At 35.1% G+C, this 26,468-nt stretch overlaps 2 protein-coding genes across 5 annotated transcripts in view; one reads left to right on the top strand and one right to left on the bottom strand.

Moving 5' to 3' along the window:
- Positions 1–26,468, top strand: part of LOC147839744 (uncharacterized) — a 512,229-nt gene that overhangs the window by 156,290 nt on the left and 329,471 nt on the right. The window lies entirely within an intron of this gene.
- Positions 1–26,468, bottom strand: part of fkbp16 (FKBP prolyl isomerase 16) — a 95,276-nt gene that overhangs the window by 12,054 nt on the left and 56,754 nt on the right. For all 4 annotated transcript variants that reach the window (XR_015514273.1, XR_015514272.1, XM_087291937.1 and 1 more), the window contains 1 exon segment: positions 896–1,113. Coding sequence is in view for 2 of the 4 variants with exons in the window: in XM_087291937.1 (XP_087148063.1) it covers positions 896–1,113 (218 nt within the window). In the remaining 2 variants the exon portion in view is untranslated.

Here is a 26,468-nt window from a genome sequence, read left to right as displayed (position 1 = left end):
GCAATATGTATTTGAAAAATGATGGCTGGTTCCTTTACTTGAAAGTTCAGATTTGATTCTCTTAATTTGTGTTGTTGACAGAGTTTGAGGTATCATTATTATTCACACCTTAAAGTTTGCTTTGATTGTTCAGTATTTATGCTTTACCATTGCACACACTTTGTAACATTTATTTATCAAGTTTAAGAGTCTCTTCTTTTTTTTCTTTTTTTTTAGTTTAGTTTAGTTTTTTGTTTACAGGGTCAATGCACATTAATAAACATTACTGTAAAATGTGCTTCAACACTTATGTTCATTTTATTATGAAGAGATCAGATATTTTGTTTAAATATTTTTGTTTTTGACTATTAAAACAATTTGCCTTAATAATGTTGGTAAATTATATTGGTAAATAAAAAAAAACTAAATTTTCCTAAATGCATAGTTAAAAAGTATTCATTAATTATCAATACTGAATAGTTTGAGTAATTATATCATGATCTTTTTTTTTTTTTTTTTTTTTTGCAATATCGCCCAGCCCCTTTGTCTTACTGTAGAATTTTAACAGTTTTTTTTGTTGCCGAAATGATGGCTGTTTTTAACTGTGTATAGAATCAAGCCTATAGAAAAGTGATATAGTTGGTGAGTATTAGTTTACTTGACTATAATGTTGACTGAAAATGTTCCTAGACGTTAGTCAAATAACACTTAGCTTAGCTTTTTTATAGCACCTTCTTGAACAGTAGTTAAACAATTAAACTAATTTTAAATATAACTTAAATTTTTCAAATGTTGTTGTTGAGATCTGCAGTCTTTTGTATTTCTGAACACATGAATGTTTCTGCATGTAGGGGCTTGTTCCTGTTTACTGCATTAAATGACACAGGTGTTTGAAGGGCGCTGTGGGTTGGATTACCATTTGTGCGCGTTGTAAGCACATCTAGAGCCATGCAGTAAGCCTGTACTGCCTTGCTGAACTCTTCCCTCTGGAAGTAGAAATTTCCTCGCTCTCGTTTCTGGTTGCCAATGCGGATCCGGTCAGGTACGGGCAGTAAAAGAGGGTCTGGCTTTTCTCTGAAGTCTAGAAGCTGTAGCTGATACAGGAGAGGAGCCCAGGCTGGTATATCAGGCTCCCTGCCAATAAAACACATAGAAAACAATGAAGCCTTCACAAAATTTCTGTCCACAGAAACCTCTGATATGAAGCACTTAATCTTTACTATTGATTAAAATAATCAACTTTATTATATTTTTATCTATCAGTATATCTGTTAATCTATCTGTTTATTGATTTGTTCTATCTGATAGATAGATAGATAGATAGATAGATAGATAGATAGATAGATAGATAGATAGATAGATAGATAGATAGATAGATAGATAGATAGATAGATAGATAGATAGATAGATAGATAGATAGATAGATAGATAGATAGATAGATAGATAGATAGATGGATTTGATGGATGGATGGATGGATGGATGGATGGATGGATGGATGAATAGATACTGTAGATAGATAGATAGATAGATAGATAGATAGATATATAGATAGATAGATAGATAGATACCTAGATAGATAGATAGATAGATAGATAGATAGATCGATAGATAGATAGATAGATAGATAGATAGATAGATAGATAGATAGATAGATAGATAGATAGATAGATAGATAGATAGATAGATAGATAGATAGATAGATACCTAGATAGATAGATACCTAGATAGATAGATAGATAGATAGATAGATAGATAGATAGATAGATAGATAGATAGATAGATAGATAGATAGATAGATAGATAGATAGATAGATAGACAGACAGATATTATTCACAAAACCATTAAAACAACACCGCAATCGGGATTTTAAAATAAAACGTAGTTATTTATTATAATATAAAAAAGCATAAGAATAATTTTACTGCCTTTTTTAATTAAATTCTCATTACCACAATGTGTCTGTGTCTGAATGCTATGTCATTAAACACATATTAACATGAATATTTTAGAATTAAAAACAAATTGATAGTTCTAATAGATTATTTTACATGAAATATCGTTCTGAATATTAATGTATAATAATAATAAAGTTGAAAAATAATGTGTTCATGAGTAATTTTTCATTCTTCGCAACAATTAAACGACACACACAAAGTTAATTTTATGGGTGAAAGAGCACATGGGCCAGTTACTTCAAGATGGCTGAGCTATGAGCATTTCTTTACATTTTTCTAGTTTATAATACATTTTCTTGTGTCAGAATGTTTACACAATTTTTTGATTATCATTACCGAAACACTTTTCTACATTTATTTTTTTGTTTAATGAAAATGTACTTTTTTTTAAAGTCTAAATATATTCACTGAGTAAATATTAGCTAATTCATCATAGTTTCTCTATTTTTAGCAAAAAATACTGCTGCACAGTCAACTCCGTCAACTCCATTCTCATTCAATCATTTAAGTACAGTTGAGGTAGAGAGGACTTATATTTCGGGAATGAGAATTTAAATATATTTCATATAAAAAATAAAAAATAAAAACTTTTTTGAATTGAATGTTGATTTAAAATGTGATTTATGATTTGTTAAATTGTAGAAGGTTAGTAAGTGAAAAATGAAACGTTTTCGCAAAAGCAAGATTGACAAATTTGGTGAAAAAAAAAAGTACAACTGCTCAAGAAGTACAGAAGGGAAGAAAGAGAAATTTTAGATTTGAAGATGTCATAGCAGCTGTAATTACGAAAGAGAATTAAGAAACATCCAACTGTATTATGAAATGTACAAACACGCATATAAACAAAAGCATTTAGCTGCTTACTATAAAGTGTTTTGTGTAAGATACCATAGGCATAGCTAAATAATTAGTGTTCAATACATGGAAATGGCCACACCATGAGTCCCAAACACCATTGTTTTCTTGTTCGAACAAAACAGTCTGTTACATTACTCATGGAATGCACATGAATTTGCATGTCCCAGGCTGGGTTTGATTGGTCACAACATTTCCTAATGAGATTACAACAATGATACCCCAACCCACCCCCCACCCCCCACCTTTTTTACATTTTAAGGTTAAAAATATATCTGTGTGTCCATTCATTCCTTTCAGACAGACAGATTGATAGACTTCAGAGGGAAGGACGGTCAGACAAATAGCTAGATGTCATACAAAAAAACAAATGAATGGATAACAGACAGAGAGATATATATCCATCCGATCTGTCTGTCTGACTTTGATATATATCCGTTTGCCTGTCTGTCTGTCTGTCTGTCTTTAGATATATTAGTGAGTGTCAGATAGTTTTGAAAATGTTAGCAGTTTGTTGAAGTATTTCTGTTCTCTCGCTCTTTTTAAGTATATCTTCTTTCGAGTAATTCTGTTATTCTTGAGCTGCAGTAATGCGGTTGTTTTTGTTTGAGAGCAGAAGAGTGAGAGAGAGAAATGGTAGAGCTGCTGCTTTGAACACTGACTGCCTGCTGCCTGTTGAGAGGCAAAGGGCTCATATCCAGTGTGTGTGTCTGTATATATGTGTGTGTGTGTGTGTGTGTGTGTGTGTGTGTGTGTGTGTGTGTGTGTGTGTGTGTGTTTGTGTGTGTGTGTGTGTGTGCGTGTGTGTGCGTGTACGTACACGTACTCTGTCCTTGCTTTGCCCAGATCTGAACTCTTGTACTGGCAGAGGCCTCTTTAGAAGACCATATGCTCTAGCAGACTGAGGCTAATGGTCAATGAATGAATTCTTTCACTGGTCATCAAGATGGCAGAAATAAATGAAGATGACACGATGGAAAAAAGTTTGACTATAATAGGAACAGTTTCTCTGTAACATTCTTTGAGCATTGTTGTGAAAACACTAAAAAGCTATTCCACATATGCACCAAGATGAAAAGACACATACACTGCAATGAACCTGTTTTTTTGTTGACTCAAAATGGCACATTTTTCCATTTCACTGTTCTACTTTTAAATGTGAGATGGACGTTTGTTTGAAGAAAAAGTGGTGCCCAAATTAAAAGATTTTATACTCTTTAAAAGATCTCAAACTCTGGTGATTTCTTTCTGACCTCAATTTTTTAACCACAAGCACACATTCTGTATGCAGATTTTCTGCCGGTCAGTACAAGAATTTGCATACAGACCAAAAACGAGCAAAACCTAAATGCTGAAACATTTTGCTCTCATGCTAAACTTTTTGTAATAAATTTTGCATACTGTAGCTACCGTAGATGTGACTGCACCTTTAGGGGCCGATCACACCGAATGCACTTTACCGTTTAAAAAACGTGAGGTGCAACAGAGTTGACTTTTTTCAACTGCAAGCACACAGTGCGCAATGGCAAAAACGGCAAGCACAGCAGGCGGTTAAAACACGAGTCGCGCAGGGTGCATAAGCATCGCACAAAACACTCGCAGCCTTCAGTAAATCATTCAAAAAAGGCACCTCTCAACGCAAAAAACGCATTCAGTATGATTCATGGGACTTGTGGATGTACATAAAATTGAGATAAACGCAATCAAGCAAAACTAAGTTTATTTTGTTACACTCAAAAATGTTTTGCTGCTAGTTTAAACTACTTAAAATAAGCTGAATCAACACATTTTTTGAGAATTTAATCGTTTGATGTTCACTTAAAGGTGCAGTAGGAGATCTGCCAAAATGTTAATCGGTAATGGTGTCACGATCCTCCAAATCCTAGATTCGATTACATTTTCGATTCTAAAGGCACGATTCGATTACATTTTCGATTATGAATAATTAATTAATTAATGACCAATTCATTATTTGTAGCCTGCCGTTTAAACTACCTGACCTGCATGGTCTTTGTTTTACCCATAAACAAATTATACAGTAAATTAATAAAGGCAAGATATACACATAATTACCACCTGTCAATCATTTTTTCTGCGGGACTCGTGAATAGGCAGTGATCTGTGTCGTTATAATGGCATCGGTAAAAAAGACGCACAACCAACAGAAACCAGCCAACAGTATCTGAGATGTTCGCTAAAATGACTAAGTACAAGTGAGTGAAAGATTGAAGCAGTCTGGACTGCCTGGACCTGCTGTCTCGAGCGCATGGCTGTGTCTGTGTGCTCACGTGATGTGCATTTTCAGAGGTAGAGAGGAAGGAGGGCTGCTCAGAAATGCTACACGCCACTGTGGATGTCAAATTGTTGTCGTTCTAAAATGCTATTTAAAAACAAAGACAGTGTAAACAGGGCCTGAGTGTGTACTTTTCGAGAGCGGATTTGCAATGGGGGCGGGCGGAGGATCGCGATGCCGGTGTTGTCTATTGGACAAATACGTACATAACAGAGCTTGCAAAACTGTTTTTTATTTTGTCGACAACACGAACGTTGTCAACATAACTCACTGGAAATCCAAAATGCTTACACACCGGCGACTTCATTAAAAGAGGAGAGGGTTTAAGTTCTGTCTACGGGTCTCCTGCTTCTGCAGTTTAACAAGCACTTCAACAAGCCTGTTTTTTTCCCGCTTGGCAAGCCAAGCTGACGTGAATTGGGGTGTGGCAGCATCAACGATTTTATTTTTTGATTCAATAATCAAAATTGGGCATAAATTTCGATCAATTTAGATTAAAAATCGAAATCGTGACACTCCTATTAATCGGATAGCATATTAGCTTTGGACGGCAGGGAGGGACTGTGATTCAAAGCCATACCTCTTGAAATCACGAGCGTGCCCATCGCGACAAAACAGCAGACAACCCATTTCATTCGCCATTTAAAAATGTATGGTTGGCCAGGCGTTGTGCAGGAATTTCACTTATTACTAAGCCACTCTTACATGGTATTTTAGACTGAATGTTCAGAGTAGCGGTAATCAATATCGGGAACGCGTCACAGGCTGTCATTTTTCAGAAATGACCCAATGTGAATATAAAAGCAACTTTAACTCAGCAAGCAGGCTAGGGGGAATAGCGTTATTTACTGATGTTTTGTTGTTAAACTGAATAAAAATCTAAATCATCTGTATAAGCTCTCTTATGATACAAAAAACAGTGACATCTTTCCACCAGGAGATTTGAGGGGCTGAACAACACGTCTGGGCATAGAACCCATTCATAACACAATACACTCTACATCAGCTCTGTGTAACTAATATAGTTTTAAAACAGAACATTACCTCTCTAACAGAAATACTTCAGCCATGGTGTGGTGTCGTCCTTCCTCCAGCGTGCAAAAGTAACTCCAATACTAATTCAGGAGTTTAAAAAGTTTCAATTCAGCACTTGATTTTGTGTCTCGCGTGTGCATGCACGCGAGGCAGGCATGCACACGCTAATGGTAGATATGCGTGACCAGAGATGCGCAAAAGCCCAAATTTGCATTTGTTGACAGACAGTTTGAGTTACTTATTGGAATTATGGGAGATGTCGGTCCGACTCTATTTAATTGGATGAACATATTTTAGTTTTATGCCTTACCCAGAATATAAATATACATATAAATACATTTAGATTATTTACTTTAATCATTACTACTAGACTGTGAAGAGACTTTCAACCAGCACAACAAAAAATGTTTCTGAAGACAATCACCTACTGCACCTTTAAGCATGTAAAACAGTCAAGGTAACTTAATGGATTTGTGATAGTATAACATGAAGGAATTTTCTGGAACCCAACTATTTGTATTTTTTTTTTACTGTGATAGTTAAATGGAAAAGGAGAAAAATCTGAGTAATAAGTCCAATGCAAGTGAACTTCTAACAGTCCTCTGTTGGTTTCACCCACTATACATGATGCCCAATTTCTATTTGTTTAACTTGTTAACTCAAAAAAAAAAAAAATGCCAGCAAGTATTTTTGTTTAATTGATGTAAAATAGATCTCTAAACGTACGTCTTGATTAAATATGGGCTGCCAGTGTGAATTGAATAGAGATCTAAAAAAGCCCATATAATATATAATATGTATTGTTAGACATCATGTTGGATATTCAGTTCAAAAATTTAGACTTGTTTTAGCCAAGCCACATTTTTCTACATGTTTAATAAACACCATATTGCTAGGTGGGATACTGTTTGGTGAGAAATTCAAGCCAAACAGCAGCCCCATTAGCTGCATTTGAATACTGTTGACATATTTATTTTAGTTGTGTTTGTATTTAAAACAATTAAAGGGTTTAGCCTTTAGGCTGCATGTCCACAGAAGCGTTTTTGTGCTGCAGAAATGGCAGCTAAGAAAATTTTTTCTGTGGTCAATGGAAGCATCACTCTTTTAAAGCTGTTTTTTGCATAGTCAGATGCTGAGTGTGCGGTATTGCTCAGTGCTGAGCGTTTACTGTTTTTAAATGTTTTGACAGTTGGAGAAGTGCTCACAGCTGATAGTTTTTAGAACAGCATTTGCATTTCTACAGCGTAAAAAATGCAGCCTTTGGGGCTGATCACACCGAACGCAATTTCACGTTCCAAAAACACGAGGCGCACCACTCTGCCTTTTTTGTTGACAAAAAAAAAAGAAGCGTGGTGCGCTTTTTATGCCACTAGGCCACAACTGATTCAGCTGCGTATTGTGCGTGAGTGTTGCTGCTTATATTGTTATAATTTTAATATTTAATAATATTGTGAGATTCAAGATTTGTGAAGTCATACAGCTCCGGACAACTCAAAACTAGTCTGTCCTCCATCTTTAAAAGTCTCTCTAGTTTTCATGACAACACAAACACTGCAGGCACCTCAAGCAAAACCCTGCCTCTGCTTTCATTCAATTGGAGTATGAAACTGACGCAACTGACGTAATGGACTTTATCTGCTCAGAGTTGACTTTTTTTGAATGATTTATCTATGGCCGTGAGCGTTTTGTGTGCTGCTTATGCGCCCTGCATGCCTCTTGCTTTAGGGGCTGATCACACTGAACGGACTTTTACGTTCCAAAAACGCAAGGCACACCTTACTGCCTATTTTGCTGACAAGAAAGCCTTTTGAAGATGGAAGAGAGACTTGTGGTTGCTGTTTTGAGTTATCTACTGTTGTATGACTCACAAGTCTTGATTATCAATTATTATAACTTTTTTAATTCTATTAATATCAACAGCAACACTCACACACAATACGCAGCTGATTCAGTCGTTGCCTTGCTATATATTCTGCTTTCTGACAGTTTTTTAAACTATTTTGTTTAAACAGTATGATGCTTAACAAATCACATAGTCGGGTTAAATTTAGGCATGCATGTATGCAAATTCAACCCATTTTTTTATGAGATGCCAGACTGCAGTACATTTTTCCTTGTACATTCATGATTGGGTTTGATTTGGTTGAATGTGTTTGTAAAGCCCATAACTCATACTACTTAATCAGATTTTTCCATCTTGTACAAATTTTAATGACTTCACATGAGACCATGTTGGCTAATGAGATCGAATTGAAATGAATCTAATGAAAATAAAAGACATGGAGAGAGAGAAAGAGAAATATTCATGCTCACTCACATGAATTCCACTTACAAATATCTGAAAACTCAGTTCATCACAAACATCAAGCATCCCTCTTTCTCTCTGATTGACTGCTCGATGCATCACTTCTGTCACATCTCTTAGCACATCAATACGTCTGTCGATATTTATCATCCAAGGTGGTGGTTTCAAAACAGCCTCTTGCAAGATCTGTTTTGTAATATATTAGCTACAGAACTCATTTCCCATCCACGCTTGGTAATGATAATCAAATGCAAGCCTATCGATTTGATTCCCTAGTTTTCTCTGCTAGCACAGCACTCAATGTAAAGGCCAGTCTAAAATCATGAACTTGTTCGGCCTGATGTAAGCTGTGTTTCAGTCCAACTATTTTTATGCACATAAAAAATGCTTAATGGAAACACCAAAATGTGTATACTTTTTTAAAATGTGCATAAAAAAACTTAACCAATCAAATAAACTATGATGGAAACACTTTTACCAAATAAATTCCAGCATGTGCATCAAAAAAGTCCCTTACCCAAAGTCCATCATCAAAGTAAGGAGACCCGTAAGGGACGTGATGGTAGGAAAATATATGATTTTTATGTTTTTGCATTCCCTCGCAAAGATATTTTGCGTTATCTTGCAAATACATTTTGTGAGGAAAAGCAAAGATATTTTGCGTTCCCTTGCAAACACTTCCTGTTCACATCATACATGTCAACCCTCATTTTTTTGCCAGGATTCTTCTGTATTTTACCATACTATCGCGCTGTCATCCTATCATTAAGTATTTTCCCATATTTCTACCATATTTTTAATCTTGAAAGCACATTAAAATTATTATAAAAAAGTCTGCATTCACTTTCCTTCCACTGTATCAGCGAATGCATGTGCGCTGACTGATGGACAAGCTCCATAAGATAAACTGATCCCAGATCAGATTCTGTACACACCATTTAAAGAGGAGCTAAAGTGCTGGACACTTGGGAATTCAGGTGTATGTTTAGACAGACAAATACACTTAATAATATGTAAACATGTCCGTCCTGCGTGTTCTATTTTAAATGTCTAATTTTCTCTTAAATGAGCTCAAACTGTTTCTAAAGTAATGGAATGCTTTCCTTTTAGATCTGTGCATTCTTACAAAGTCACCTATGTTATTAAACAATAAAAAACGAGAGATTCATTTGGTGTTCTTCACTTGATTGATAACAGAGGTGTCACTTTAAATGGCGTGTACAGAAGCCAATTTGGGATAAAAAGTGGGAGAAATATGGGAAAATACTTAATGATAGGATGAAAGTGGGATAGAATGGTAAAATTAGGAATAATCCCTACAAAAACATGATGGTTGACATGTATGAAGTGTTTGTGAAACAACAGTTTTGCAAAGATGTTATGTATTTGTGAGATAACGCAAAACATCTTTGCCAGGGAACGCAAAAACTTAAAATATATATATTTTCCCATCACTGATCTGTGATTATTTTCTCCAAATCTGCTTCTCCTATTAAAGCAAATTCCATCATTTAATTTTGATATTAGACGTCTATCAGGAAGTGACAATATTTTTTTCTTTGACTCAGTGTTTTATTTCCAAATGTTTACAAAATATTCCTGTTGTGTGCATGAATCTCTTTCACATCTTTGTATGGAAGTATAGCAGACATTTCAGAAGATGAACGGTAAGATCCCAGGGGTCCATCGAGTACCACCTTTTCCCACAAAACCTTATCTGGCTTTATTACTCTCAGTGTTTGGACACTTTAACCACACGTAAATCAATAGACTGAAATACAAGGGCTGAAAGCGAGTCAATTCTGCCATTATTAAATGTGTTCTTATGAGATTGGAAGAAGATCAAGCCCGGTGTGAAAGAGTCGGCTAACCTGCTAGATCGTCACAGTTTGACGTTCTTCAGCCCAAACATGTATGTTTGTACAGCTGGAGTTTTCCAGGACAGCTCATAGTATTCCAGTAAATTGGAGAGTTAATACCAGAGTCAGCTGGTGAGCTCAAGTAAACCCAAGGCCTTGTCAATAATAGTACATATCACATAACTCACTATTAGAGTGAATGCTGACTAAAAACAATAAATTAGTGATTTGATTTGTACACTGATTTGACATAATTATAATATGAATTCTATGCAGTTCTGTTTTTGGTAACTAAAAGCCTGAAATACCATAGGGGACCTATTATGTTACTTTTTACAAGATATAAAATAAGTCTCTGATGTGTGTATGTAAAGTTTCAACTAAAAATACCTTACAAATAATGCTTTATAACTCTTTGAAACTCCCTTTTTGGACTTTGATCCTAATTGTGCCATTTTGGTGACTGTTACTTTACCGGTGATAACCATCACGTGTGCTTGTTATGATCATTATCAATATGCCGATCAAACTGAATACAGTCTTACATCAACAACACGTGACAAGCAACGTGTTGATAAAAAACATATAATATATTAGATTACAAATAACCAATTGAGTTGTTTAGCACATGTATATGGCTGCTATTATGTTTGCACTTGTAATATTTTAAACCGCAATTTAAACCAAAATTCACAATAACTCTCTTTCAAACACATTTACAAATGATAGGGAATATAGTTACTTACTGAGTTATTAACATACAGCAATACCACATAAAGAAAAGACTGACTTTAAAATGAACAAAGTGTGGTAAGCTCCATTATATTGCAATGGACAAGTTTAAACAAGTTTGACCCACGCATACGTGAGGCAGGCAGTTCTGTACAATTATGCAATCTACCGGCTTAAAGATATTGGTCTAATTTTGACATCGGGCCAATAACGATAACCTTAAAAATAGCTTTTATCGACCAATCATGCATCCCTAGCATCTTTTTAAAAGAGGATGGAGTTACAAATGCCCGTGTCAGCATAGTGGCAGATTCAAAAACAAGACTGAACATCCAATGCAAAAATAGAGAGATTGTCAATTATGGGTTGTACAACAGGAATCTCAGTTTGTGAACGTTAAATGATGCTTTATTTTGTAGAGTAACTTAGCTGTAATAGATCTCTAAATATCAGCATGTATTTGCAGTACCTGTTTGATGGTCATCCTGTCATATTCATGCACATTTGCTGTTTCATCCGTCTGAGTTGCTGTCTGTGTACTGTGTGTGTGTGACATATGACCCTGGTTTTTTCTTCTCTGAAGCTAAATGTCTGAAGTTGGTGAGGAGAATCTGTTTTAAATGGGCGGGGAAAACCATAATTTGCATTTAATGGCATTTAAGGGTGCTTTCACACCTAGACTTTTGTTTTGAAACCTGTCTTGTTTGCCCAGTTAGCGTGGTTCGTTTGGCATATGTGAACCACCAATCGCTCTCGGATCCACGCCAAATCAATCACTCCGAGATCGCTTGAATGAGATGGTCTCGGCTCGATTGAAACGAACTCTAGAGCGAATCGATTGCAATGAGAAAGCGATCCGATCCGAGCGCAGTTATATCACTGTGTTTCATGGATATGTAATAGGCATACGGCTATATAAAGAGAGAATTATGAGTATAGTGCGGGAAGTTTCGCGAGTCTCCGGATACCCGCAAACGAATGATAATCTCCCGGTAATCTCGTGTCTCCCCTCCCGGTCCTAAATAGGCTACATCACGCACCCTTCTCACCCCTTCCCACTGCACCTCACTTCTCTAACACGTCGCGCGCACCTTGTCAAACACCACCAAACCACCACGTCTCCTGACAGCTGAGCGGGACTCTGCAAAATAAACCCTGACACTCTGAGGAGAGTTTACTCGCACGTGACTTGTTTTTGCTCTCTTGGTCCGATTAGAAATTTTGCAGTGTGAAAGCGAACCACACCAAGAGCAAAGAGCAACAATGTAACGTTTATAATCTCTGTTTCGGAACAACTGAATCGATTGACAGGTGTGAAAGCACCCTAAAGGTGCAAAACAGCTACAGTTCCCACTGACCCAAAAATTGACATTTTCAACAGGGTATAATGAATGATCTGAAAAGTATTTTGACCTGAAATCTCACAGACACATTCTGGAGACACAAAACACTTATTTTACATTAAAAAGGGCAAAAATAGTAGTTCTTTAAAATGTAAATGAAATGTTATTATTGTAATTATTATTCATTTTTAATAAAATGTGTCATTGTTTTGATATACATTAAATAATTAACAAAGCTTTATATCAAGGGTCACCAATCACGGTCCTGGAGGGCCGGTGTCCCTGCAGGATTTAGCTCCAACTTGCCTCAACACACCTGCCTGGATGTTTCAAGTTTACCAAGTAAGACCTTGATTAGCTTGTTCAGGTGTGTTTGATTAGCGTTGGAGCTAAAATCTCCAGGACACCGGCCCTCCAGGAACACGTTTGGTGACCACTGCTTTATATAAATGCTGTTTTTTTAAATGCCCTAATAAGAATCTTATAAAATAAAAAAAAGAGGCACATCTGATTTCAACATTAATAATAAACGTTGGTCAAATTCAGCTTTATCTGACACAAAATAAGTAAATAGTTATGATATTTAAAATTTTTACTTTAAAAATTAAATATACATTTTATTGCATTTTGTTGCACTCTTGTTACTATACATAGTTTTGTAATTATAGATAAAAAATTCATGTTCACTTTTATATTATCTAAATTATTAAGTTATTATATTTATTTAAAAAGTAATAATAATTCAAAGAAAATAGAATCCTATTATTTTAATTACCAGTTACATTCATATATACAGTATTTACTGTTGCTTGGTTACCTTGCTGGTGTTTTGCCTTCCCTATAACATGTTTATGGGTTAACAGTATAAAACAGACCTGTCTATTTAAAACATGTTAGTAAATTAACACTGCATCAGTTCATAAAATAAATATCTTTTCTCCAGTTTGTAGAAGAAACAGTGGTAACACTTTACTTTGATGGTCCATTTGAGTATTAGTAGACTTAATATCGGTTAATACTGCTCCTTCAACAGATATTAAACTGATTATAAGAAACTTTGAAAGTACATGTTAACTTACACTAACCCAAACCCTTACCCCAGCCTAACAGTCTACTTATAATCTAATAAGAATTAGTTGGCATATAGATGCAATGTACCTTAAATTCAACAAACGGACCATGAAAATAAAGTGTGACTGGAACGGTTGCCAGAATTTCGTTGTAAATTTAATATACGTAGTGATATAGTGTAGGCACAGATTTGTTTGTGTGCACATATTTGTTTATTCATTCACAGGTGTGTGTGAGAGAGAGAGAGAGTGTATGCGCACGTGTGTGTGTGTTTGCCAAGCTGCTGTGCAGGGTACATAAAATTAGTTAATAATCAATCACATGTTATGTTTAGATTGGAAGGAAGGATAGACGAAAAATAGTAAGTAAATATTTGACAATTATTTCATGTTCCTGAACGGGACTTCATTTTATTAGAGCCAGCAAACATTTGATTGAATATTTTACAGTTTAGGTGTGCATTTGATAGATTTTTGTTTTGTTTTGTTTTGTTTTTTGAGAAAAACTAGTGACTCTCAGGTTGACTTTGATGATTCCTGTACTCATTGTGAGGTGCCATGCATTGTCATTTTTCATTTTGGGGTGAACTATCCCTTTAAGACACACACACACACACACACACACACACACACACACACACACACACACACACACACACACACACACACACACACACACACAAAAGATCTGTTTGTTTTTGACAGACTGCAAAAGAGGAAGTGTGTATCATATACTGTAAACCCTTATCAGTACATTTTGTCTAAATTAAAACCATTAAACAAAGAAAAACTGTAGTTTAAATAATATCGCCCCCATTTTCATTAGCCAATCACATCATTTGTATGTGACAAAAGAGCAAATTAACAATAACACTTCTAAGGTTCAGTTCACTTCCTTCCTCTCAGTGAAATGAGATCCAGTCACTGAATCTTCATTGTCATTGGCGTGCGAAGCTGTGTGTAAGGTGAGAGCTCTGTTATATGCCACCTCATGCATATTTCAGCTGTGTAGTGTATTGACACATTTATGTGTGTCCAACAGTGTTTGTGTCTAGGGCCAGACAGACGGTGCAGACCTGATCTCAATCATATTACCCTTTTCTCTCTTCCCCTGTCTTGAGATCTCTTATTAGTTTTGAGCTTTAGCTTCTAGGGTAAAATTTCAATTTGCATGTTAAACTAAAAATAAACACACAAAATATAGAAATAGAACTCTAAAAAGAATAATTATAAAGTTTGATTGCTAATAGACTTATTTTGAAATTGAAATATTATTAATTTTAGTTTATTCATTCATTTATTCATTCATTCATTTTCTTTTCGGTTTAATTCCTTTATTACTCCGGGGTCACCACAGTGGAATGAACCGCCAACTTATCCAGCATATGTTTTACGCAGCAGATGCCGCAGCTTATCACTGGGAACATCCATACACTCCCATTCACACACACTATGGACAATTTGGCCTACCCAATTCACCTGTACCACATGTCTTTAGACTTGGGCAAACCAGAGCACCCAGAGGAAACCCAAGCGAACACGGGGAGAGCATGCCCAGCTAAGGCTAGAACAAGCAACCTTTTTGCTGTGGGGCAATCATGCTACCCACTGCGCCAACGTGACGCCCAGGTTTATTCTTTACTTTATTTTAATTTATTTTGCTTCTTTCAGCTTCCTTTGTTTTTTCACTTAATTCTTTTTCAGGGGTTGCCACAGCAGAATATACCAGCATATTTGATAAATATAAGGTACATTTTAAAAAGTTAAATTGTAAATATTTTTATTTAGAATGAATTATTAATTATTTTGAATTTTAGCCATTTTTTTATTTTATTTTATCTTCCTTCAGCTTATTCCCTTTATTCATCAGGGGTCGCCACAGCGGAATGACATGCCAACTTATCCAGCATATGTTTTACATATCAGACACCTATCCAGCCACAACCCAGCAACCTTCCAGCCTCCACACATTGTCAGATTTAGGCATGGGTAATGTGGCAGCAGGGCGGCATTTTATTAGGGGCAGCATGTTGACACCCCATCACTTTTGTCCGAGACACCGCCCGACCAACCCCCATCCCCGCTCTTCACTTTCGTCCGCGAATAGGTAGCATGACTGTCATTTTCCTAGAGCGCCAGATAAGCTTGCACTGCTACTGCCCCAAACCATTTTGTTTTTGTTTTGTTTTGTTTTGTTTTTCGTTTTCAGGCAGAATATACCATCATATTTGATGTGAATATAAAAAGTTAAATTGTAAGTAGATTTAATTTGAATTAATTATTACTTATTTTGAATTTTAACCATTTTTTTATTTTATTTTCATTCATTCATCTTCTCCAGCTTGTGAGTTTAAAAAGTAAATTGTAAATAGATTTTGAATTCCTAATTATTAAAAATTTTATAATTTTATTTCATTATTTTTATTTTATTATTTATTATTTGTTTATATTTTTTATTTTATATTGCTCCAACTTATCCTCTTTATTTTTTCTCAGGCATTGCCACAGCAGAATGAACCACCATATTTATTTTTAACTTACTTAACCTTTTACTTTTAAATTCCCTGATTAACATCAATGTCCACCACTTTAAAAAAAAAATTATTGTATTGCAAAATTTTGCTTTAAGGTAAGTGGTTGCAAACAATTTATATGGGCTGAATTTAAATAAACAAATACATTTAGTAATGTTCAACTAAATGTATTTGTTTAAATTCACCCCACGTTAATCGTTTGCAACCACTTAAAAGTTAAGCAAATCCATTCAATCTGTTTTTTTAGCGTAGTCACATTAAAGGCAAATTGAACTACGGTTATTTTGTTAATATGTTTCACCTTCTCAAATGTTTCCATTTAAGATGCTGGAAGAAAGTAATGGGAGTTCCCAGATCAGTGGTAGTTACCAGATCAGTGGGCAAGATAGGTGTTTTCCAACTCATTACCTGATTGGCTCACATCAGTTTTATCTATATTTGCATAATTTATTCTGTGATAGATCCTGTGTACTTATTCTGGCTATCTACACCAGGCTTGACATAGCCGCATGTTTTCATCCTGTATCAGCAAACATTCAACAGACTGTATCCTGATTAAATTAGATGGTTTTCTGTTATCCTGGATTTCTTAATTCTAATTTTGTGCAATACCTCAAGTCCTGTAATCTAACAGTTATAGTAATTGATCTTTCTTTTCCTGAAGTCACTTTCTCTTTTATCTAAAATACTTTTTTCTTCCACTGAATGTAAAGTAAGTTCATCTAACGTAGCTGTCAGTAATCAATCTGTCGGCTTAGCACAACACTTCAGGCTATGATTCGCTTTTATTTCAACTCTCTCTGTACAGAAGCTAATCTGAGCAGAGGGGGTGAACGCTGAACAGTGAACGCTTATATTCACATGAGATATTTCCACAACACAGGCCTCATATGACCACACAACTGATGTACTGAATGCCACTGTAAATACATTTTCCTGTCTGCTTACTGGTAAATTTCAATGATCCTGAACACAGCACTGCATATCATAACATGCTGGCCAACATCTAGCTTAAGTGTTTATCAACAGGTCAAAGTATATTCATTACGTAACATGGCACCATGCTGAAACCGAGCACTCTGGGATTGCACACATTGCACTCTAGGAACAGTATGTTTTTATAGGTTTTTAGAATAAGTCTATTCTTGTCAGCATTCATTTAACTAAAAATAAATTAAAAACTGTACAATAAAAAAAAAAATATTACAAGTTTAAATAACTGTTTTCATATTTAATAATTTAGCAAACAATATTCCTTAGATTTAAACCTGAAGTTTCAGCCTTATTACTCCATTACTCCAGCTTTTAGTGTCATATGATGCTTAAGAAATTATAAGTTTAAATCAATAGTCATTTTTAACTTTTTTCATACAAACTGTTTAAAGTTACTTTAATAATGTGAATTTTAAAAAGATTTAACCAATTAACCTTATTTAACGAGTTTAATCAACATAAAACCGTATGATGTGACGACTCATTGATCATATATTATTATTATTATTATTATTATTATTATTATTATTAAACTATTCACAAAAACTGCAACCATAACCAACCCACTGCATTAGAAACTGACTTGTGCTGCACAAATGTATTTGTTTCTCTATACTTGATGCTTATTTGCTTTGGCTTGTCTTTAAACTTGACTTTTTATCATTGCACATTTTATGAAAAAAAGTAATCCAATGAAAAGAGAAGCCTGATCTTTGACATTGACACTTTGGCATTTTGCCGTTTTATTTCTCTGTCCTTTTCCTTTCTTATTAAAGGAGGATCTGGTAATTGGAAAGAGTCCATTACCTGTAACCACCAGTTTCTATGGCATGACTCGCTTCTGCCCATAACAGAGCCTGGAGGCTTTAAAAACCACATGTTTTTTTCTTTCCATTGCAGAAAGAATGAGGTCTTTATTATGTCACATACAATTTTATTCAAAGTCATTGTTATTGTCAACATTATTATAAAATAAAATAAAATCTTACAGAATACAAATATTGATATCAATATTTCAAATTAATATACTTTAATATAATATAAAGTAATTGAAGAATATTTTAATTTATTCAACATCAATGCTAAATTAAAATGAAAAAGCATATTAAACCTTTAACTGTTGCCCTCACTTTATGTGGATTGCTGTAGCAAAGCAATGCATTACTACTCAGACGAGTGTCTTTTTCTCATTACTATCTATAAAAATCAATTGACTAGAAATTGTAAGCTTTCAAATCATACTGTATAGTTCATGATGATGGGTTTGTTTAGAACGGTGTTTCTCAACCCAGTTTCTGGAGATCCACCAACAATGCATGTTTGAAATGTCTCCCTTGTCTGCCACACCCATTAAAGGTCTTTCAATCTCTACTAATGAGCTGATGATCTGAATTGGGTGTGTTTGGTTAAGGAGACATGGAAAATGAGCAGAGCTGGTGGTCCTCCAGAAATGTGGTTAAGAAACACTGGTTTTTAATACATTATTGCGATTTAAAAATGTAACCATTAATGATCCCACAGGTTGAAGAGTGGCAATAAATGCGTTTTAATTTTGCTACATTAAAAAAACATAAAACTTTTCTAACAATATATAATTTGTCATGATTGGATTAGGATTTAATTGCAAAATGATGTAAAATTAAGCTTAAAGTTTAAAGGTTATTACACCATTACTGTTAAATTGTGCACATCAAACATGTTTGTTTTCTTGTTTTCTTAATAAAAAAAAAATAATAATCAAATTATCTAGTCCTGATTTTAAATCTTTAGTTATTGTTAGTTACTGTTATTGTTCTCTTCTGTTCTGTGTATAGTGACTTGCCAAACGTATCAATACTCAACTCTGGAATGATTTGATCTTGTTGTACTGAATCTGACTGAAATGCACATGGATATTTAGTATAAGCCTTTCTAAAATAAAATAGCAAACCTTAACTCATTTAAAAAAAAAAACCTAAAGTAATATAGTCCGCTGAATATAGGAACAAACTCTCTTTTGTGCTTGCGTCTAAGAAGAGATTACCATAAGACGTGACATGTAATCTTCAGCTAAAGTGCTCCCCTGGCACATTTGAAAGCATGTCTTACATACAGATGTACAAAGCCTTGAATATTACAGCTAATAAGCCTTTCTATTTTGCAAACAAAGCGTTCCTGTCAAAGAAATGGCAGAAAACTGGGCTTCCTCCGGGTCGAGCGAATTGACATTGGGGACACTGGATGATCTTGCTTTGATCGTGAGTGTGAATCAAGCGTCAGGTATTGTGACAATGCTAATTGGTTTCCCACTCGAGGCGTTTAATGGGGTCTGTGATCAGTTCTAAATGAAACCCCACCTGTGAGTCATGATTTTCTGGACCCAACAGCTACTACATTTTCTTTTGTGAAAGAGTGAGTCATTTTTTCAATTAAATCAGGTCCCTGCTTCCACCTGCTTGCTGTCTTTTTTGACAGATGCAGCTCTTTTAAAGGTATTGGTCTAGCACATGTACGGACACGTGTGGAGATACACACAAAGCTGAATTAATATATGGATTTGTGCATTGAATCAATGCTAATGATTTTGTATATCTAATACAGTTTTCAGACTGACTGGAAAATAATGTAAGAGCTGCACAATTTGCCATTGCATTTGTCATTGCATTGCTTTCAAATAAAAGTAGTTTGGTATTTTACAATATAGTGGCATTTTGGCTATTTTAACAAGTACAAAAGGGGATTTTTGTGTCAAAAACTATGGCAAATTTGAAAATTGTGTTTGTACATGTATGATTCAGCTGACATTTAAGAACTTGGCCACCAAAACAAAAATGGCAGACTACAAATCAGTATGTTTGCAGTGTTTCTTTGTAAAGTTACATTGCCACTTATCGGCCTATATGGATAACACAGTGTGTGTGTCTTTTCAACATCATCTCAACAACACACAGCTATATCAATTCAATTAAATTCACCTTTATTTCTAAAGTGATTTTACAATGTAGATTGTGTCAAAGCAGCTTCGTATAGAATATTGTGGTAAATTAAAACAGTGTCAGTTCAGTTTTCAGAGTTTAAGTTCAGTGTGGTATAATATTCAATACTGAGTCCAAACACTGAAGAGCAATCCATCGATGTGCAGCTCTACAGGTCCCGAACCATGCAAGGCAGTGGCTCAAGTGGTTCAGTACCCTACAGCTCAAGACTGGTTACTCACTGAAGCATGGATGACCAGCTAAAACCAACTAAAACCAGCTTGACCAGCCTGATTTAAGATGGACACAGCTGGTTTTAGCTGGGCTCCCAGCCTGGTTAGGCTCGTCAAGCTGGTGTTAGCTGGTCATCTCCCAGCTTGACCAGCTAAGACTAGGCTGGAAATAGCTGGAAACCAGCCTGGAAATGGCTCTAAAACCAGGCTGGTAAACCAGCTAAAACCAGCCAACAAGCCTTTGCTGGTTTAAGGTGGTTTTTTCAGCAGGGTGGTCTCTCATCTGTAATCAGTAATAATCTAATTAGATTGATTTAAGCTTACAATAAAAAGACTGATTTCACCCACCTTATCTTTGTTTTGAAATTATCCCCCTCTCCACCCCAACAACGCCTTTTCCTTCTTTACCAGAATAGAGGATACCAGGCAGAAGCCCTGGGTCAATTTTTTCAGAGCTCAGTATTCTCTCCCAGGACAGCATGCCAAACCTGCTAATAGTGTCAAGCAATATCTAAGTGTGAACTCTTGAAACTTGAAACCATCAAAAACCTTGAATGATTTTGTCCTTGTATTTTGTTGTTTAATTAATAATGATAAAACACTTGACTGCAGGAATATAGCATGCTGTCGATTTAAGATCAGTTCTGCTTGTTTTCACTTTCATGTGCCGTTTCATTCTTTACTCTTATGTTCAGCTATTTCTTCATAAAAAATGGGGAATAATAGGAGCCACATCTTGACACATTTTTGAATGTATTTGACCATTGAAGCGCTCACTTTAAGATGACTTTAGATGTGTGTTTTCTGAATACACTACAGGATGAGTTCTTTTTGCGCTTCTAAAAACATGAATAAATCGAATACAAATCAATAAAAGAAGCAGGTCTCATGCTGCAAAAACCATGTTAAAATACATTCCAGCAGGCAGAGGACATAAACATGATGTCAGATTAATGTTCTACCTCAATGTCATGTGGATGTTGCATTTTGTTAAGAAATGAAAATTCATCACCTTAGAATTATAAGGTTATATCTGACATTTTTGTCAAAATTGAGTTATTGATGTTCTTATTAATTGACAACTTATCAATATTATGTGATGTTTTTTATAAATGGAATGGAATGCTAAACTTTTGAAGCTCAATATCTTAAAATCATTCAGAACGCAGAAATAATTCCAAGGTGACGAATTATTCAATGTCAATGTCCAACCTAAAATCAACCAAATACCAATGTCTTATGATGTTACAGCTTGACGTTAGTGGACGTCATACCTGATAAATAAATGTCAGTATTTGACGTCAATATGACGTTGGTTTAAGATGTTGGCTCGATGTTGGATTTTGGTCACTTTCCAACAAAACCTAAAATGAACAAAATATCAATGTCATTTGACGTCGTTATTGGACGTCAAAATAACGTTGTCTTTAAATGCTGATTAGACATTGAATTTTGGTCACCTGACTTTACAACCTAAATCTAACCTAATATTAACGTCTTATGATGTTGTGTGCCTGCTGGGAGGCTTTTACTAATTTTCAAGTGAAACTGAGCTTTGCAGTGGAACGAATGCATAATGCTGGAAAGGGGGGTGGATAGGACGCTATGAATGTTTTACCTTCCCCTTTTTTTTTATAATTGTTGGAAGCCAAAATCTAAATTAAATTTGGATTAATTGTGCAGCACTACTTTGAGTGAGTGATTGAATCATTCATTTGAGGGATTTTTTCTGAAATGCAGATTCATCAACTAACGATGCAAGTGAAGTCACTGAATCCTTGAATCATTTATTCAAACCACATCAAAAATCGAAGTAATTTTATTTCATTTTATTACAATAATCTGCAGGAATTGACATTTTGTATGACCCTCCAGTAAGATTTAATTTAATTTAATCATCTGTTCAGAATCATGCTCAGGGAATTTTGATCTCAGTAATGAATAAAGACCTTGAGAAAAAATGTGAGTTTTTTAGGCACTTTGTACTGTATATGTGATTCTGCTAAACAGCAACCTTTCCTAAAATCATAGTTAATCTGTTAAAAGCTCCCAGCTGATAAATGAGATATTGCATAATTCCCATGGTCCGTTGCACATATCTGTTTTCCAGACAGCCTTAATGAGAAATACGAGTATTTGATGAAGCCCTGAGGATTTGAAACTGAAGAAATTTAGGTGGCAGGTGAGAAAGTCAGTTGTAAAAGGTCCATGTATAAACCCTCAGGGCTGAATGGTCCTCAGGGGCTGATTTAAGCACAGAGGACGCTCAAATGAGAAGGAGGTCCTGGATCTAACCCCCAGTCAAAATAGATCCTATCAATAAAACTGTAGCCTGTCCTTTGAAACACCTTTTAGTAAAAATGTTGGACCTGAAAACAAGTCCTCGCAATAAGTAAATTAATTAATTTTGTCTTGGCTGTGTGTGAGCAAACAAACACAATGTATATTTATTTAATTAGTAAATATTATTTTACTAGATATTTTTTTTAGTAAACTAACTAGGCGGGTAACTATGCAGGTTAGGGTAATTAGGCAAGTTGTTGTATAACGGTGGTTTATTCTGTAGACTATCAAAAAAAAAATGCGTAAAGGGGCTAATAATATTGACCTTAAAATAGTTTTTAAAAAACTAAAAACTGCTTTTATTCTAGCTGAAATAAAACAAATAAGACTTTCTTCAGAAGAAAAAACATGATCAGACATGCTATGAAAATTTCCTTGCTCTTTAAATATAATTTGGGAAATATTTAAAAAATAAAATAAAATTGAAAGCATTTTTTTTTTTTTACAAAAAATATCCATTGGAGATGTTTGTCGTTTGTGAATTCTTACTTTTTCTAATTTCCCTATAGTGGCTATTGAATCATAAGTCTCACAAACAAAGGAAACCAAATGAGGCTCTGGTAACACCAATCAGTGCTAAAGGTACATTTACATATCAACATACAAAAAAAAAAAAAAGTCTTGGCCAGTAGACGGAGATGTCTCATTGTAAATACACTACTCGTCTGCACACAAATAGTCCTGTAGTCTGGTGTTTTGGTTGTCAGAGCACTCAATCCTGCATATAGACTGAACACGCATGCTCATGACATCACTGTCTTCACAAAAAAACAATAACAAAACAGTTTTCCAAAACCTGCACTTTTAAAACCCATTTTCAAATGTTTGCATTTTCAGGCCCCCAAAATGACACTGTCATGTAAATGAACACCCAAAACACATAAACAGTTTTTAGTTGAAAACAGTGTTGTGTACATGTACCCAAGGCATAATTGGAAATAACCTAAAATAAGAACAGAAACCAGAAACACTGGAGCTTTCCCCTGTCTGCTAACACTTTTTGATGGCGCCTCTACAGACATTCTGCTGACCATATTTTAATCATATTTACTAGTACTGTAGTTAACATGTAGAGTTGATTAGAAAATCCATTTGTGTTGGATCTATTTGCATTATCATTATTGGAATTTGTTCAATGGCATTAATGAAGCATTACTGAAATTGGGCAGGAGATATCAAGTTCTCAGCATGTGACGAGATCTGGAGAGAACATATGAAATTTATAATTTGTTTTTGAACAAGAGATCATTTTTTACTAGTGAACTGCATGTTATGTAGAGAGTTTTTATGTTGTAGTTGTAATGCTTTTGGTTAAAAAGTGAATACCTCACTGACGTAGAATCTGTAAAACATAATGCTAAAGTTGAAATTAGCACTCAAATGTTCATTGGGTACACTAGCTTTTTGTAAGGAAACGGATTATTGTATTCAACAAGGATTCACTAAATTGAACAAAAGTTGAGTGAAGGTTAAGAAAAATGTTATATAACAGTTCTATCTTGAGTAAATGCTGTCTATAGACTATTTTAATGTGGCCCATGAACATTTCCTGCTTATTGTCAAACTAGTTCATAACTATAACAAGAGTCAATTCAATCATGACTTAACATTAAAACAACAATCATAACATTATTTATAAACATGTGGACCTTCTTGGATTCTCGGAAGCTTATGAAAAATAAAAATGTAAAACAGGGAATACGTTTGGACTAGGGATGTCTTGATCAGGTTTTTTGCCCTTGAGTCCGGGTTTGAATCATTTGATTTTAAGTATCTACCGATACCGAAACCCGATCCAATACTTCTATAATACATAAAAAAAAAAAAAAAAAATTAAGAAGAGTGAAGAAACCAGGATCCAGGATGGAGTGAATCCATTGTGTGCTAAGGCTTAGTAGAGAAATGGGAGCTAAGGACGAACTCCATATGTCTGTGGTGAACAAATTATGGGGTACATCTTATAGATAAAGTAGTTTGTCAAAAATCTTCTTACATGTCTCACAATGTTGGCAATGGTAATGTTGGCAATGGTAATGTTGTCGTCATCAACTTTATAATATCTCCAGACCGCAGACATACTTGCATTTTTCGATTCAAGCTGCTTCCATGTTCTACTTTGCCGGCATTTAACCAATATCATCTTTGCAACAAGGTGATGTCATGCCACACGCGTTGCTGTTTCTGTGTGAAGTCAAGAAAGAGCTATCTGCCACTCTGTGCCACCACATAACTATAAATATATTCATATATTTTCGAGTCCTGATTGGGAGATAACATCCAATTCCAATCGAGTCTAAAACCATGTGATCGAGCCCGATTTCCAATCAAGGGATAGAATCTGGACATCCCTAATTAGGACCACTGGTATTGTTTACATTCCTCAAAAGGATCTATTGATCATTCTATTCATCAAAAACTCTAAAGCAATGTTGAAGTTTCCATAATAAATATTAAGCTGATTAACTATTTTTATTTAACATAATAATAGTAAGATATGTTTCTTGAGCACCAAATACATTTTTTTAATTATTTCAGATGACTGATGTAATGATGTTTAAAAATAAAAAATAAAACGAGGCAAGATTTGCCCATATGGGCTACACTGTAAATTTATGCTCTTTAAGGAGCTGGAAAATTTTACTGGAAATGAGCAGCACGATCATTCTTTAAAACTTTTCCTTTTGTATTCCGTGGCAGACAGACTGCACACAGGCCTGAACTGAATCAAAATGAGGGCGAGTAAATGATGACACTACCACTTTGAGTTCAGCCAAAGAATAATTGTTTTTTCTCGAGTGAGCCTGAATGACTGTTTTGGGTTATGCTGGAGCCAGAGCGTATCAGTGCTCATCAGACTCCAGTATGGCAGCACGTCTGCTCTGATTCTAGTTTAGGCTTTTACTGGGATTGTTTTGGATGTGTCTGGGCCAGCCTGGGTAAAAACAGCCATTGTGGTTTAGTAATGGCAGCGCAATGGGTTTGGTTAGACAGTGCGATAGTTGCTCAAACAAGGAGGGGTCAGAGCTTTGACAGTTGCTGTAGAGACGAGACGGAGAGCAGTGTGGGGGATTTTATATTGTAGGAGAGCAGATGAGCAGTTCAGGTGACACTTGCTGACATGTGGAGAGCTATAAAAGCCGATTTCACCACACGCTATATGCGACACACAGTCAGATTCAGTCAGGAAGGCAGCTAGACAATCTCCAATAGGAAATATTATGTGTACTCCGTGCATGGTTCTATCCAACTCATGTTGTCCCAACACAAATCTGATAAAGGCAAGTGGATTCAACATAAAACAGTTGAGTTGTACCAAATAAAGGGCCCTATTTTGACGATCTATGCGCAAAGTGCAAAGCGTAGGGCGCAAAAGCATTAAGGGCGTGACAGAATCCAATTTTGCTAGTTTAAGGATGGAAAAATCAGCTTTGTGCCGTGCCACATGGTCTAAAAGGGTTGAGCTTATTTTTTTATGTGAGTTATAGGTGTGTTTTAAGAAAAAAACAATCAGAGTTTCATCTTCCATTCCCTTTAAGAGTCAGTTGCGTTGTGCCACAGCGCATTTGCTATTTACATGAAGGACTTTGTAAGTGGAAAAACTGAGCATTTCACTAGTACGAAAACAGTTAAACAGAGCATCTACAGCTTGAGAATGAGAGACGAGCCTCTTCATTATTTACTTTCACTTTCACTCTCATGGATAGGGAAACTTCTTGTATGCACAGACATCAATTAGCCTATAAATAATTCACTTTGTTTGATAAGCACAAATATTTGTTTCAAAACTATTTCTAAATTCAGTTCTAATTTTCAGCAAACGAATAAATGAACAATAATAACGAAGTGTGTTAAAAAAAACTGAGTTATTTCCTAATACACATGCTATGCCCCATATGGTCCAAAACCTGACAGGTGTGCAAATCTAAGCTTGTTTTTTAATAATAAAAAAAAAAATACATATGCATATAATAAATAATACTGC

This window comes from Danio rerio, chromosome 18 (assembly GCF_052040795.2).
Source record: "Danio rerio strain M-AB ecotype USA chromosome 18, GRCz13ab, whole genome shotgun sequence".
Taxonomy (NCBI): domain Eukaryota; kingdom Metazoa; phylum Chordata; class Actinopteri; order Cypriniformes; family Danionidae; genus Danio; species Danio rerio.
Note: the sequence above shows the minus strand (reverse complement) of the source record. Positions and strands in the feature narration are given on the sequence as shown.